Below are 17,963 nucleotides of genomic sequence, written 5' to 3' on the forward strand. Positions count from 1 at the left end.
TAGTGGAGGTCTTGTTTTATGATTTTGAAACTATTGTGAAATTTACACAATGAGGGTTTTAAGAATCATACAAACTCTGAGAAGAAGTTTTCATTTGTGTTTTCGCTTTTCGTGGTTGTAGTGGAGGTCTTGTTTTATGATTTTGGAACTATTGTGAAATTTACACAATGAGGGTTTTTAAAAATCATACAAACTCTAAGAAGTTTTCATTTATGTTTCGCATATGCCTTTTGCCTAATATTCTGCTACATTAAAATAACATTTATATTTTTACTACATTTATTTATCCAACTGAAAGAAAAACAAAAACAAAAACAAAACACGTTGTTGTTTCATTTTTTTAAAATTCAAATTAATTTCTATTAAACTTTGCAGGCAGCAACAGTTGAATGAGGAGTCGAGGAAGCACGAGGAGCAGATGAGACACAACACCGTGGTGATGATGGAGATGCAGGACACAATCAACGAGTAACAGCGGGAGTTAACTGCCCTTGGTAAAGCCTCCAGTCGATCAAGACCTCCGTCTGAAGGAGTGGGGCAACAGGTAAAAACTCTCTCTCTCTCTCTCTCTCTCTCTCTCTCTCTCTCTCTCTCTCTCTCTCTTTCTCTCTCTGTGCTGCTCAACATGAATTTAAAGAAACTGTTGTTTGCTGATAAAAGGATAACTCCTGTATGAATTTTATCATCCATTATATTTTAATTATACATGGATGTTTATTGAAAGTATGTAATATTTGATTACTTTTTAGCAAACCCCAGAGTCAGCCATTATGTTTACAAGGCTGGACTCAAAGAGGAATGCCAAAATTATGAATCGAGCTGTCAACTACGAGAGATTAGATACAAACAAATACAAGGTACTGGTATAAATCCAGAAATTAGATATTAACAAAATGGCGACAACCATCAAGATCTCTTACGGGTTTTAATATAGACCAAGAATCATACAAACTCTGAGAAGAAGTTTTCATTTTTGTTTCGAATATGCCTTTTGCCTTATATTCTGCTACAGTAGAATTACATTTATATTTTTACTACATTTATTTATCCTACTGAAAAAAAAGAAACAAGAACAGAACGCGTTGTTGTTTCATTTTTCTTTTAATTCAAATTAATTTCTATTAAACTTTGCAGGCAGCAACAGTTGAATGAGGAGTCGAGGAAGCACGAGGAGCAGATGAGACACAACACCGTGGTGATGATGGAGATGCAGGACACGATCAACGAGTTACAGCGGGAGTTAACTGCCCTTGGTAAAGCCTCCAGTCGATCAAGACCTCCGTCTGAAGGAGTGGGGCAACAGGTAAATACTCTCTCTCTCTCTCTCTCTCTCTCTCTCTCTCTCTCTCTCTCTCTCTCTCTCTCTCTGCTGCTTAACATGAATTTAAAGAAACTATTGTTTATATAATAGTGTTGTGTTGTGCATGTACTATGCCTAAATAGTAGTCAGGGTTTGATACATAGTGCACTCGCCTCCGGCTCGTGCACTATGTATCAAACCCTGACTACTATTAAGGCATAGTACATGCACAACACAGCACTATTGTTATTATTATGCCGACTGTTGAATAAACTGACGTGCTTTGGTATATGTAGCTGTGACGTTCGAGTGTTGACAAGTCGCTAAAAATAATCACCGGAAAAGCAAGCGGTTTTTTTTTCTTCTTCAAATTAATCAATTGATTTGATTGTTTATTTAATCAACAAGTTGTTGTACAATAAAAAGTCAACAAAGGTTTATGTTGTTTTCAAGAAATGAGAGACGTTTGGCCTTACCGAGAAAACACGAAATGTTTAGCAGACGAAATCTCATTTAATTTTTTTTCTTGAACATTCTTTATCAAGCGTCATTTAAAAAAGCATTTTTGTGATCTCATGTAGAATTTCTTTGAAAATTGTTCAATCAATTTGTTCAAAAGTTTATAGGAAACTTTAACTTTAAATTGCCGTCAATTATGAAGTGTTTTCGGAAAAATGAATTATTTTAATTGCTTGATGTCAGTCGTATATATTTACGTTTTATATATATAAATATCATTATTTATAATTACGGCTAATTTAGCGTAGCGGTAACGCGTTGGGCTTCAAGCTGGAATGATTTTAGCGTCGTGAGTTCGAATTCCGCTCTCGGCGCTTGAAAGATTTTCGTTGAAAACATTTGCCGTGCTCTATTTCGGCATAGTATGCTTACGCTATATAAATCCTTTGGTACTGTGTGAAAATAGATGAGTATTGAATGTATAGTGAAAAACTGATAGAAGGCATAATAATTGCTGATAAAAGAATAACTCCTGCATGAATTTTCTTATCCATTATATTTTAATTATACATGTATGTTTATTGAAAGTATGTAATAATTTTGTTTTGTTTTAAAATAATTCTGAACTTGATTGATTATTTTTTTAGCAAACCCCAGAGTCAGCCATTATGTTTACAAGGCTGGACTCAGAGAGGAATGCCAAAATTATGAAGCGAGCTGTCAACGACGAGAGATTAGACACAAACAAATTCAAGGTACTGGTATAAATCCAGAAATTAGATAATTATTAACAAAATGGCGACAACCATCAAGATCTCTTACGGGTTTTAATTTAGACCAATATGAATCTACAGGATGATAGCCTATAGTTTACAGAGTAGCAGTTAGAGCGCTTACTTTGTGTTTCTGTAGGATGCAGTGACAACGATGGATGAATACGTCAGTCTGCCGGCCAAAAGACTAGGTCACCTGGTCAGGAGGTATGTCCATCACAGCAGGATGAAGGATATTGAAGGTACGCAGCCACCTTAATATTGTAGTATTATTGCAATGATTATATAGTAATGTAACACTTAAGCATTGAATGCTTATTTTTGGATTTCGTCGGTCCTATGACACACCAATGCGGTGCAGACAAACTGAATACCGCGCTTTAGCGTGGTATGATAATTTGTCTTCATCGCATTGGTGTGTCATAGGACCGACGACATCCAAAAATAAACATTCAATGTTTATATTTATATGTTTATATTTATATTCATACTGAGGTTTTTTGGTATGAAATATATGTGCATCATCGCTGTAAAGCCATTATATACGCTCTTAGTCAGAGATATGAAACATACATGATACAGCCATATTAACATGTTATTTAGTGCACTACCATGGCTAAAATATAATGCCGGAAAATTTATAGAGAAAAGTCTTTTTAATTAAGGAGTAGATATAATTAAATGATATTTTTTAGAAGTACATATCAAATTGGTAAGGTTAAACGTTTCATTTAATCTTACAAAAATAAATATGTTTACTCAAAACACGTGAAGACGTTTATATCTGTGCTCATGGCGCATGGGTTAGCAAAGTGTATTCATAGGAAGTTGAACATCGCAGATTTCTAATGCAAACATCAGGGGAAATATGCACTTAATGTAAATATAGAAAGAATGAAGGAGATTGAAGGCATGCAGCCACCTTAATATTGTAGTGTTATTGTAATTATTCTATTGTAAATACATTTAGTCAATCAATCTGATGCTTATTTTTGGATATCATCAATCCTATAACACAGCAGGCCATGCAGACAAATTGAATACTGTGCGTTAGCGCAGTTTAATAGTGTGTGTGTTGTTGTTTAATGTCATATCAACCTATTTTCTGCTCTATTACAGAAAATGTTAAGAAGAGCAAAAGTCTGGATGAAAATGTGTTTGAAATGCTGGACAAAATGGAGGCTCTACAGAACAAAGTAAGATATAATTACTGTTGTTGTAAACCAATTTTTATCATTAAGAACTAATACAGGCAAGCAAAGATGTCATATTTTTGCAATTTGATGCAAAACAACTCAATCGCACATTTAGGTGCTTGGGTGAAATAAGGAATCTACAGTAATAGAAGACTTATTAATTAGAAAGAAAAAGTTATTTGTCCCTGTTTTAGAGAAAGCTGACCTTTACGCATATAATGTATGTAAAAAAAATATGCATTGATATTTGATTTTCAAATTTTGACATAACATTATAAACTTTTATATTTATCAGTATAAACATTGAAAATGAAAAAAAATAAAATTTGAAACTTTTATGTAAAATCGTGTCCAAGTCCCTTTAACAACTTAATTGTAATAATGTGAGACATAATCTGTATGTATGTAATTCGTGACAGGTAATAAGGAATTAAAACAATTTATTTCCAATGACATATTACTTGTGTTTATCTCCCTGTAATTTGTTCTATATATGTGACTATTTGTGTATGAACTGTGACTCTATCACTGTTTGCTACATTTATGTGTCTGTTTGTTAGGGAGATAAAGGAGCGGTATGCGAGGAAGCTTACCTTGCCCACACGACCCCACCACCGGACCGTGTCTCCGTCCCGGGAGATGAGCTCCTTTGCCCCCGCCCCCACCCCCGCCTCTAACATCCGAGGAATCACCAGACAGCTACACCAGGTCAGTCACCAGCTGTTGATTGTTAAAAATAAAAAGTTTTTAATATTACAGCAAGAAGATGATATCAAGGAGCAACATATTGGGTATTTTATATATTCACAAAATGATACACTTATCTGTGAAGGTTCTTTGATGATTTTTGTTTTGCATGATGTTGGTTCGTTTTTAGAATACAACACGATATCGATATGACAATGATATACTTAGGCTGTCTTTGTTCTGTACAGCATGATATAACATTGTTACACTAAGGCCGTCTTTTTCTGTAGAATTTGGACCCCCCTCAGCAGCCACTGTTCAGGAGGGAGATTCCCCGCCCCCTGGAAGGAGATAAGACCGGGCTGATGGGATCCTCCGCTCTGAACTATAACACCGCCGTACAACGACAGACATGGAATGTAAGTTGTAGTTATGTTCATTTTTGTATAAACGTACATGTACTTGTAGCACAGCCTTGACTTTTACTGACCTCATAAAGTGACAGCCATTGAATTTGAGTTGTGGTATTACAGTTGTTGTATTTTATTTAAGTTGTTGTATTTGTATTTGAGTTGTTGTATTTGAATTGTTGTAATAGGCAAATAATAATACATCAAACTGAAATTTAAGGTTCTCTACTAACTGAACGAGCTATATGGTACCACTATTTAAACTGCTCTGAAGGTCACATATATTTATTTTAGAAACAAACAACATTGTTAAACAGTTTACAGAGATATGAATTTGGTTGGTCACATGATCAAATGCAATATTTGTCTATTTTTCCTCATACAAACATATTGGTTTTTGTTGATTTTAGTGACAATTATAGTGTTGTAATGTTGTAAAAAATAGATACAGTTTTGATTCATTGGTACATGTACAGTTTTCATTTAACTGAGATTGCAGATTAACTCAAAGATAATGTTTTATTTCTTTATGTGCATACACATTTACACTGAGACAGGTTAAGTAAGATTTTTTTCTTATGGAATTTCAGATGAGTACATCGCTTGTCAGGGGCGATCCCTCTGATCCAATGAACTCCATGAACACACCACGCATCCTAGAGCTGGATATAAACAGGATGCTAATTGGTCAGAACACAATTAGGTAAATGAGGGGTCTACATGGACGCATGCGAAATACATGTTTAAAGTTATGATTATTCTATAACTGTTAATTGGCTGTAAATTGCTTTTAAACTGCTTAAGAAATTAGAAAATCTTAAAGAGCAAATTTGACCAAAATGACCCAGTACTAAGTATGGATCATGTTGTATATAGCTGTGGTACAATCAGAGTAACACTGTTTTTGTCATACCCAGTACTAAGTATGGACCATGTTGTATATAGCTGTGGTACAATTAGAGTAACACTGTTTTTGTCATACCCAGTACTAAGTATGGGTCATGTTGTATATAGCTGTGGTACAATCAGAGTAACACTGTTTTAGTCATACCCAGTACTAAGTATGGACCATGTTGTATATAGTCGGGTACAATCATGGTAACACTGTTTTTGTCATACCCAGTACTAAGTATGGATCATGTTGTATATAGCTGTGGTACAATCAGGGTGACACTGTTTTAGTCATACCCAGTACTAAGTATGGATCATGTTGTATATAGCTGTGGTACAATCAGGGTAACACTGTTTTTGTCATACCCAGTACTAAGTATGGACCATGTTGTATATAGTCGGGTACAATCATGGTAACACTGTTTTTGTCATACCCAGTACTAAGTATGGACCATGTTGTATATAGCTGTGGTTAAATCAGGGTGACACTGTTTTTGTCATACACAGTACAAAGTATGGATCCCCGGGCCTGACGGACGACCGGCTAATCAATGCCTCACAGAACAACCTCAGGTCTAATGTCACCGTCAACCGACCCACCAACACAAATAGGCCAAGGTCAATCACAGGTAGGTCAAGGTCACGTGTTATATTAATCGACCCATACTGGCAAGAAAGGTTATTCATACATCACTGTTAACCAATCCACCCTCACAAATTGACAAAGGTCATTCAAAGGTAGGTCAAGGTCAAAGTCTTATGTACTTGTAAAGTTAAAATGACAATAACATTTAAAATTTCAAGGTCATGAACTGATAGACTGTGTCAATGTCATTGTATCAGTAAAAAATGAAGTGTTGAGCATTCACACTGAATGGATTTTATAATGATCATTTAGAGAATTGCAATTGAAATTACAAATTGCAACAATTGGAAAGGGATTTATCAGAATTTTGACATAGATTTTAAACAAAAAATGAGATGTAAACAAATATGAGTACGGTGATTATATTTTCCTTATTTTTTCATTAGGTCTTTAAACCGTGTGTTGACTCAATCAGAATGCTATTATATTATATATCTAAGTTCTAAAGACGTGCCGACTACCATCCCAGTATCTCGAGCCGTGACCAACAGTGCTGGGAACAAGCGAGTCCGACTCAGCGACTCTAAGATGTCGACTCGGCGGTCCATGTCCAACACTCCCCCTCTACCTCCAATCTCTGGTCAGGACGTCACGGAGCAGGGGCCATTCGAATGTGGGTATTCTTTCACTCGATTGGTTAACAAAGGTTGGCTTCTCTCACAAAATTGGTTAACAAAGGTGGGTATTCTTTCACTCCATTGGTTAACAAAGGTTGGCTATCTCTCACAAAATTGGTTAACAAAAGTGGGTATTCTTTCACTCCATTGGTTAACAAAGGTGGGTTATCTCTCACAATATTGGTTAACAAAGGTGAATTATCCTTCAATCCATTGGTTAACAGAGGTAGGTAATCTCTCACTCCATTGGATAACAAAGGTGGGTTATCTCTCACTCCATTGGTTAACAAAGGTGGGTTATCTTACTCCATTGGTTAACGAAAGTGTATTATCTCTCACTCCATTGGTTAACAAAGGTGTATTATCCCTCACTCCATTGGTTAACAAAGGTAGGTGATCTCTCACTCCATTGGTTAACAAAGGTGTATTATCTCTTACTCCATTGGTTAACAAAGGTAGGTGATCTCTCACTCCATTGATTAACGGGTTGTTGAAAGCTGACTCAAATTCCTAAATACACATAGTATCCCTTTTATCTCGGATTAATAACATGTAGATTGAAAGGTTGATTAGATATTAATAAACTGTGTACGTTAATTACAGTGTAATCCACATTTTTTATCACATTACTAGTGTACATTGTACATTGCTTCAAAATAGCATTTTACATGAATCAACATGTAAAAATAATGTGTTATTACTCATGTTCATATATTTGGCCTTTTTTGTGAACATCATGTTGCATTATTTGAAAGCAAATTAAGAGAAATATGTTACTTACAAATTTGTGTATTTATAGTATATATTGTTAGTTCTGTCTGTGGCCTATTTCACCTAATGACATCTGCTGTAAAACAGATACAGTATAATTAGCTGTGAATTATGTATGAACTATCGTATTGATTAACCTGTATATTTGAACCGTGTGTGACATATGATTATTTTATTTCAGAACCCCCTAGGAGCCCACCCTGGGTCATCACTGAGAGGATCCCCCAACCCCCCCCCCCCCCAGCCTCACGTCAGAGAGATGATCTCTCCACTGAAGTAGAACGATAATTAGCATCTCATGAATTAACATTAATGTAAATCAGTTAGGGTGTGTGTTAAAATGAAACAGGGCGTACCATGTAAAAACATTTTTTTTTTAATTATAAAAATTGTTTCAATATTTTAAAATAATATTGTGAATTTTTATAAAAAAAAAGAAAATTGACTAAACAACAAACACATGTGCATTTAATCTTTCAATGTTTAAATTTTTTTTTATTATTCACGCTCATTTTAACCTCTTTTAAGTGTATTCTTCGATAATACATTTTTTGATATATTTTTTTTCTTTTGATAAGATATGCCTGATATAGTAGTAGTTGGGGATTTTTACAACATTTGGGTGTTGACCTTTGACCTTTAAGGTCATTGGTAAAAGGTGAAATTAATTTGATCTATGTACAGCAGTATGATGATATCCAGAGAATGTTTGCAAGATTGATATTTTCTTAGTGCTTTTTGTATTATTATTAAGACGTCTATAAGCGAATTTTGAGGAAGAAAAATGATTTGTTTCTCTCGAAAAACATTACAACAAGCATGTTTTCTTGTATATTAGAAGTTTGATTTTGTTTGTTTTCGAATTATCAAAAAAATATTTGTTTTAAAATCAGAGTCAAGAACAATTCAGTTTTTTTTTATTTGTTGTGGAAGGTCACCATAAACATTGAGAGCAATTACAAAAATGAAAGCAATTTTAGTCAGGTTTAATGAAAAATATTTTCCTGATAAAAAATTATACACTGTATTTTAATTTTTGAAGAATTTAATTTATGCAGTCAGATTTTTTTTTTTAAAGTTTTTGTTATAATAGATATTAATTGTTTATCATTTTTATAATTGTCTGAAAAAGTCCAGAATTTGTGATATTTTTTGTTGCGTTTTACATTTACCAATTTAAAGACAACCATCACTTCCTACAAGAAAAACTAATGATATTTCAAATACTGATAGATTATTTTGTAAAACTTAGGCAAGTTTTATCTTAAGCTTCAAACATTTTTGTTTGTTCTTTCTGTAAACACATTACTTGAATGTAACGTTGAATGCGTTTCCAGGAAACTCTATTTATTTCTGTTGTGAAGTGATATAAAATATAGGTGAAATCTGTGTTTGCGAGTTTTATATTAAGCCTTGCCATCATGTCCTTAGTATAATTGAACTAAATGCTTACTGTGATAAAATTGTCTTTTGAATAAAACTATCTTTTACTGCATTGTTTTGTTTATTAACAAAAATTCAAATGTTCGATTATTTTGTTACAAATAGCAACATATTCGATAAAGAAAAATACATTATTGTCAAAAGATTGCTTAATTGTTTGATATCATTCTTACGGGTTTGCAAAACGTACACATGCTGCTAGTCACTTTCCTTAACACCTGCAACTTAAATTGACCTTTGTATGACTCTCATGGACTGTAATACAAACTCTTGTTATTTAGCTATCAATGATTATCAAGATATGGGTTTATGTTTCAATATAGGATAGTAAATGCATTCATGGTATATGTTACACATCATGTATGTATATGCCCCCCCCAAAAAAAATCAACTTTTAAAAAGCTTCTTAATGAACTCAACGCAACGATTTTAGTTGTTGACGAATATTATGGAGACATTGTGCATGTTGACATTTATATAACGTTAAACTGTTTGTGGCCATCATATCAAGCTTGTCTGCTGCGTAATTTGAATATAATGAATATCCATGCAAACTTGATATAATAAAATATTAAGAAATACTCAACAGCATTCAATAGAGTAGGTATTGTTCAATAAATTTCTATAAAGTATTGCACGGCTGTATATAATATATAGATGATTGCATACAATATATTATGTAAAGTATATAAACTGTACTGGCCAGTGAAATGAGGAAACTTTGGTCACTTTTGTAAATGCGTCTTTATTTTATTTTGGAGGGTGACAAAACATGTAAGATGTATGACGATAGATGAATGACGTATGACATATGACGAATGACGATTTACTACAAAAAATAGAGAAAAAATATTGTAAATAAACTAATTCAAAAACACACACATACAAATTCATCCTAGTAAATATATGATGACAATGATGAAACGTATGACTATCAGATGTATCAGTATAACCTGATTCAATTAATCACAATAAGATATGCATCTAGATATATAAATCTGAAATGCTCTAGCAAAGTTTGGCGACAGAAAAATTTAAACAAAGAGGCATAACTCTACTGGCGTGCGACCAGTTCTCGCCGAGTACCATTTCTCGCCAGTACATTGTGACGTCATTTTATCAACACATAAAGTTATAGACGAAAAATGACGTCACAATGTACTGGCGAGAAATGGTAATCGGCGAGAACTGGTCGCACGCCAGTAGACAACAAAATGATATTATACATATTGCAAATGGAGTTACCTCCCGTAATATATCAATTATAAACCTAACATAATCCAGCGAAGTTGCACACATGCCTCATAATTACATATAAGTACCTCAATAGAGCTTTATCAATGTATCATTAATAATGACCTAGAAATATCCATGCATATATGCATAAATAGTAACTTTATACCTACACTAAAGTATGAAAATTATCAAATGTACTATAATATAATTCTACTGCACAATGTACATATGCATTGGAAAACATTCTAACAATATACATATTATAACACTCACCAATTAAGTAGTTTCCTCCAGAGAAAAGTACATTCAGTACAAAATGATCGTAAACATGAGCCCGCCTCACACAAGTTCACGGGCTCTACACACAAAAATATTGAGCTCAAAAACTGATGACGTCAGATCAGTTATGACTAACTGCAGTACCAGCATAGATATGACTAATTGCAGTATTGGCGGTAACAACAACTATTGATTAGACCATAATAAAGCTCATTTATACTTTGTGTCATCAACAAATCGTACATTTTCCATCTGTAATTTATAGTGTTGGATTACAATTTTTCATTATCAACTTAATCTAACCTTCACTATGTATTAGTCAAATATGCTCCACTTACTTGTTAAAACAGTGAATAAGTGAACAAAATCTTAACATGTTTATTTATCTCTTTCCTTCATAATACTTGTGTAAATGAAACAAACAATATTAATATTTTTGTTGAAAAGGGATCTAACTCTGTGTTTTATTTAACTTGAAATGCCAAAAGAGTTATCCCTCTTTCTACATATTTTTGGATAAAAATCTAATTTTATAAACAACTGAATTTTATTACGTCTATCAATAAATTGTTTTCCTATAATTCAGTAAACATGTAAAGTGGACTAATTATACCATAATATTTGAATGCTATAATAAGGGTGTGTGTGTATATCTTATTTAACTGTTTTCATAGTTTAAGGGTGCTTGAAGTCTTATTTCACTAAAACAAAATATCATGTCAGTTTACACAATACAATTGTTAAAACACATGTATGTGTACTTTTTTTTTTTTTTTTTTACATAAAACGACACTTTAAATGTAGGTTAAACAAAATGTAATGACCTAAATTGTATTCGTATGATATACCTTAAAATAGAACATGTTCCCTTCTAAGAATAGGTCATCGTTGGAATTCCACTTTTTTGAAACATTGTACTAAATGTAAATGCAATATGTTCGAAGTAGAAATCAATTCTTGATAAATAAGTAAGAAATGTGTAGCTTTTTGTCGTATTTAACAGTAAAACAGCACTGTAACATTTGGTCTTGATTGTTCTAAATGTTGACAAAGGATGACTTGGAGGATGGACAGAACAATATAAGTCTGCTTTGTTTGTTATGTCATGTTCAACCATTATATTTGACTGGTTGGCTCAAAGGTTAATATAGTCATAATGGAAACAGACAACAAACATCATCAGTAAAAAAGAAAATAGAACATATACTCAAATGTTTCATTGTTATAAGAGGATATTGCACGAGAAATAATGATTAGTACGAGGGTTGTTGAACACTTTGCGGACAAAGCAATTTACAGAAATATTACTGACAGTGTGTACTTTGTAGAATGACGTTTGTATTCGTAAATGAAAATCAATTGAAAGTAAGTATGCAAAAAATTGCATGTTTTGTTTTTAATATACAGCGATTATTACTTTGCTCAAATTAGATTTACATTGCACCATTTCATATTTTCATGACTGTAGGTGCCGTCAAATAACTGACAGGCAAACCTTTCACTCTCTTAAGAAAAAATCTTTCACACACTTTTTATGTCATTTTACCCATTTATTAAATGCACCTTCATACAGAACTATAATATAAGAGGGTTGAATGTTGATATTTATTGAACGTTTATTTAAAAACAAAAGTGTCTGTGGTTTTGGGGGATTGAACCTGGTGCCTTTGGTGTGTGGGCTTGTGATCTATACCTTTAGGCTAAGTCAGATTTATATTTATTATCTTTATCATAGAAAGTACATTTAAGTTTTTGATTAATTATTTCGTGATGTCATAGAAAGAATAGCATTCTGGGTAATTCTTGCCAGCTCACATTTACTATGGAATCATTAGATTTCGTGGTGGCTCAATTTTTGTGGAATTCATGGGTACCTCTCATCCACGAATTAATATCCTCCACGAATAAATAAAATAGGTTAATCAAGTCACATTTCCTTTGTAGGTTTTAGAGAATACACGAACCCCACGAACCAGTAAAATTTAAGCAATCCACGAAAATTGGCCCCCACGAAATTTAATGACTCCACAGTATTGTCCAAGAGAAAGGCAAAGAGAGAAGATGAAACATTTTGTCAGTGTCAAGAAAATTAACATTCACAGTGTGTCCTTGCTTTGGTATGTGTATTTGTTAATTTCTTTGCTTATTGCAATGAGTGTGTGTGGGTGTTTAAACACGTTTAATTATCTATTTGATATTGAAATATATAATTTTGTAAAGTTTTTGAATGAGAATAGATAAACCTGTATTTACATGTATTAGACAAAGGAAAAGGGTAAAACTATAGATAAATGAATAATAAAAAGTATTGGGAGTACATGTATAATTCAGATATTTATATTGTATATTACAAGTGTGAAAAAGAGATTTTTATTTAAATTTGTAGGATCTGTCAACATTTATGTATTCAAGGAAATAAATAACTTAAACACAATATTCAGAGTGTTACAAAAATGTATCATGTTTTTGTATCATGTCTTTTGTGCCATATCGTAGATCATTTAGGTCCAAAGTCTCTATTAACGCATTTCTACTTTATATAATTAAATAGATAAAGCGAATTCCATATGTGCATGATCCTGGCTGTATGGGGCGCAAGAGCTGAAAATACCAGTTATCCGTCCTTTAAACCGTTGATTCTAATAAGTGATTGTAATGTCAATAAAAATAGACACAACAACTGAACATGGGGACAGGATCAGAGATGGACACAGGACAGACAAACATCGAGGTCCCTGGTAACGGCTGTATGTGCTAACCAGCACGAAGAGGACCATGTAAGTCAGTAAGTCAATATCGCAACTAACATTTCTTTACACGACAGCAATTGTACAAATTGTGCTTCTATTCTGTCCTCACACAGACTTTGACAATCAGAAATAATCTATTCTTATTTACCGTCAATGAATATGTACAGTTACATTTTGAATTGCTTCTAATGGACATTTCAGCCAATGTTGATTTTATTTGCAAGAAGATTACACGAGAGAGATATCAAAGTTATGTGTCAAACTATTTAAAATTTTTTCTCATGAAAACAATGTAAAGAAAAACAAAACAAACTTTTTAGCTGCAAAAAAATTTAGTATGAACTATAATTTGGGTTCTACTACTAAATATAAATCAAAAATATACTACAGGTGTTTGTTACTGGTTTAAATTATTAAATGCAATCGCGATAATAGTCAAACTATTCCCAAAATGAATATAATCTCATATGTGGTATTATTGGAGTAGACATACTTAATTGTTCTCTTCCAAGTACCTCAATTTCATAAGAGTCACTCTGTCCTTGTAGTACCTCTAAGTGTAAATGTAAGACGTGCTAGAACCTCGTTATCACTGACATGTGATTTAAGTGGATAAAACCACAGAACTCAAGTGCGCTCTTTAAGGAAGAACATTCTTTGCGTCTCATCAAATGTATTTAGAATAAATTTGTTTCGGTCAAACCGATGTTCATTTTTATAGCAGATTGAAAAAGAATTATAATACAGAAATTTGTCCTATTATATGATTGAAATCGTTAAACAATTTAAGTAATAATTAGATATATAAACTAAAACTAAATTATTACGAAATAATTAAGCTTCGAAAAAAAGTGACTATATTAAACTTTTTTTTATAAAAAAAGATTAGTTTTTTTACCAGTCATCATTCTTTGGTTTGAATATGAACGAAAAATAAAGTATATCACGGTTAAGTTTCTGGATAATATTTGCTTAAATTGTCAAGGTGTGTCCATGTTTCCTGTTTTAATTTGTTTTTTTTTATTCTATTTGCTTTTATGTTAAAGTGTGAATATTTTTCAAAGTGAAAGTTAACAAAAAGTTTTATATTTTTTTAGCATATACCATTACAATAGTTGTTTGATATAAATATCACAAGCGTATTTAACCGAAAGTCAATAAATTTAAGGTAAATCTAAAAACAATATGGTTCTCTGTCATTTTTTAATACCACACTCAGCAACTTTGGAGAAATTACCATGAATTAATTAACTTTTGCAGAATACATGTAACTGGATGTTTTAGTTTCACATTTAGCTTTCCACAGGAGATAAATCCATTTTCAATATACACGATTTATAAGTATTGCACAAGAGTTATTCCTCTTTTATTTACAAGTGTCTGCAGTATAACATTAAAGACAATTCCTATTCTAATTTACATATTTAGTACATACGTTATCATGACTAGTTACTAGTAGAATAAGGTTGTATTGGTACATTTGAAATTATAAAATGTTATAAATATTAAGGTGTATTTCTTTTTAAATGAATGTTTTGTAATTTGAATAATCTTATTTATTTTTCTCTGTCCTCTACTTTATCTAGTCACAAAATGATCAATGTATTCAGTCCTTAACTGTGTAGTTGTCATCCACTAAACATGACACATTAACAAGGTAAGTTTCAATTCATGGGCAAATACAGACATCATCCACTTCGTAAAATCTTACTTTGCTAATCATTAAATTGATATTGTTTTATATTAGACAATGATTTTAACACGTTTTGCCTTTAGATGGTGACTTTCGGTTTTTCAACTGTAGTTTTAAATGTATGATCGCATGCTGTTTCTTTCAATTGATTCTGATAAGGGTTAAATTGTTTAACCACTAAGTGCAATAATTTACGCTAATTAGCGTAACAAAATAGAATTTTACAATTCGGTGATTTAAATAGACTCCATGGAAATTGTGACTGATTAAATTAAAGAAATCGTCTCTAGTTTCTCTAGAGTTCAAACTGGTTTTTTGCAACAAATCAACTTTTTTCCAATGTTTATCGGATGGTTTGCTCAAAACAGGAAGTTTAAAATCCGCTTGTCATTTTTTTTTTGTTTTTACATAGTTTTATTATGACCTGTTATCATTGAAAAAATTATATGTTTTTAGAATTAAACTATAATCTTATGTCAATGTACCGTGAAAAGTTTTCATTTTTCCATGAAGGTAGCTAGCATTGCGGAGAACAGAATGCATTATCCGCATAATCGAGTCATCGTATTTTGTCATAGAGGTTTCTGTCCATATATTAAAATCATTCCATTATCTTAATCATACATAGGCTTTTGTTTATCATTATTCATACATAGCGCTAAATAAGACTGACATTACCGACATTCAGCACGATATCTATGCTACAGAGAAAGAAGATATATATTTATTAATAGGTGGAACGTAACCTTATATTTACTGACGTTTGACGACAGCCCTTGTGGTACATGTAGATTTCATTGTAGATTAAATTCGGCTAGAGAACGTTTTATTTCAGGCAAAGTTATGTACAACTTTAAAACATAAGACCACATAAAAGAAGGCCATTTTTTAATAAATAGTTTGTTTAAAATTCAACGGAATTTAAAGCAGTATTCCGAAGCAAGAGAGTGTATATATCATAGGGGTAATACCGTTTTGAAACCGGGTCCTTTGTATTTTTGTTTTGTCTCGTTTCAGATTATTAGGATCCAGTTTTATTTTTCTGTATTTATGTTCTGTTCAATTGTTCAGGCACGTAGCATGACTAAGCTAACTGGCTATTTACATTGGGTTTTTCCTGAACTGGGGGTATTTTCATTTAGATTATGATTAAATGAAGAGATATGCCCGACTTATATTCATAGTTGATGATAAATTCAAACTGTTTATCTATTTATTAATAGATGGAATGTGACCTTATCTTCACTGACGTTTGACGACAGCCCCTGTGGTACATGTAGATGTCATTGTAGCTCACATCCGGATAGTGATCGTTTTAATCCAGTCAAAGTTATGTACAACTTTATGACCTGAGACCACGTTAAAGAATTTCAGTTTTCTTATAGATAGTTTGTTTAAAATTTATAACTACTTAAGCAGTATTCCAAAGTTAAAGAATGTATATATCATAGGGGTAATATAGTTTTGAAACCGAATCATTTGTATTTACGTTTTGTCTCTTTTCAGGTGATTTAAACCTGGTTTTATCAAAAAAAAAATATGCTGTTGCTTTCCGGATACAGTGTATTTTAAAGCAATACTTTGATGAATCGGTGTGGTACACATACTATATTGGGGTTTGACAATTTTTTTTTTTGCCTTTTATTTACTAAAATCAAAATGACAAAACCGATTAAAATACTTCGGGCTTCTTATTTTATGTGAATATTTAATGAATATTATCCACTGCGTCATGATGATTTTTTATATAGAAGATATATCCTATTTTTTGCATACGTCCACAGATATTGACTGGACAAACACTCTGCTTATAAATTGTCACCGCCTTGGTGCAACCTCCCGCGACAAAGCAACACATTAAAGAAACTAAAACGTTAGAAGTTTTAAATAGTTGGTATTTACACGGAAATACTTTCATGTATAAATTAACTGTTTAATCTGTGAAAAATTTCAATGGGCTCATTATTTATCCGACTTGGCTTTCTTATATAACTTTTCCATATTTTCCTAATTCCAAAAAAAATGAACAACAAAGAAAAAACTACTGGTGTAATTGTTTTTAATTTTTTTTTCTATTTTTTATATAAAACGTATCACAAACCCTTTGACATAGTTAAAATTGAAAATGATGGATGAACATAGTGTGGATTGAACATTAAAATACTTGAAACCAAAATTATTTTGATTTTGACCTATTTTCTTTTGCATCTGATATTCAGATAAACAGTCTTGTAATAAAACAGCACCCGTTTTATTTTTCATATGCTTTCAAAGTATATCATTATTATAAAAAAATTCTAATAAAGAATAAAACATTTACCAAAACAGAAAGCAAGATTGATAATGCGTTTGTGGCATACTTCTTAAGTTAACAATAAAGTGATATACGAGATATTCGTATGTAAACCACAATTAACGTCATAAAATTTTTTATGTTCCTTAGCTTTTATGTTCTAGCCAAGGACACTGAGCTTGTTTTTGCTTAAGCAGGCATAAAAAAGAACACATGTGTAAGAATTAAAAACTGTCATTTATTTAGTAAATGACGAAAAGATTCCGTATATACAAAATAGGGGGCATTCAAAAACATGTTACATAGTCTATCTACACAAAACACAAGATAGGTGGCCGAAGGACTAGAAATATTATGTAACACATATACAAAAAATACATGACAGACCCCCTACTGTGGTCACATAAGTAAAAACAAACATAAAAAAAAACTGCCTGCCCACAAAAAAGGTGGGTAGAAACCCCCCCAAAAAAACTAGGCCAAAAATTACAAATATAAATATAAACTATCTAAGGAGGT

The 17,963-nt window shown here is 32.2% G+C and overlaps 2 protein-coding genes across 5 annotated transcripts in view; one reads left to right on the plus strand and one right to left on the minus strand.

Annotated features, from left to right (window-relative positions):
- The window catches only part of LOC128170918 (neurogenic locus notch homolog protein 2-like), a 658,320-nt gene that overhangs the window by 206,927 nt on the left and 433,430 nt on the right, over window positions 1-17,963 (minus strand). The gene's annotated exons all lie outside the window — the stretch shown is intronic.
- LOC128170934 (uncharacterized) overlaps window positions 1-17,963 on the plus strand; it is a 278,519-nt gene that overhangs the window by 137 nt on the left and 260,419 nt on the right. For 3 of the 4 annotated variants that reach the window (XM_052836711.1, XM_052836712.1, XM_052836713.1), the window contains exons 1-4: window positions 1,135-1,303; window positions 2,407-2,514; window positions 2,672-2,774; window positions 3,652-3,728. In XM_052836711.1, coding sequence (XP_052692671.1) covers window positions 1,178-1,303; window positions 2,407-2,514; window positions 2,672-2,774; window positions 3,652-3,728 — 414 coding nt within the window. In that variant the 5' untranslated portion in view covers window positions 1,135-1,177. Of the gene's footprint in view, window positions 1-375; window positions 545-749; window positions 858-1,134; window positions 1,304-2,406; window positions 2,515-2,671; window positions 2,775-3,651; window positions 3,729-17,963 lie in introns of those variants that run through there. The other variant, XM_052836714.1, reaches the window with a different exon arrangement.

Source organism: Crassostrea angulata, chromosome 2, assembly GCF_025612915.1.
Source record: "Crassostrea angulata isolate pt1a10 chromosome 2, ASM2561291v2, whole genome shotgun sequence".
NCBI classification, from domain to species: Eukaryota; Metazoa; Mollusca; class Bivalvia; order Ostreida; family Ostreidae; genus Magallana; species Magallana angulata.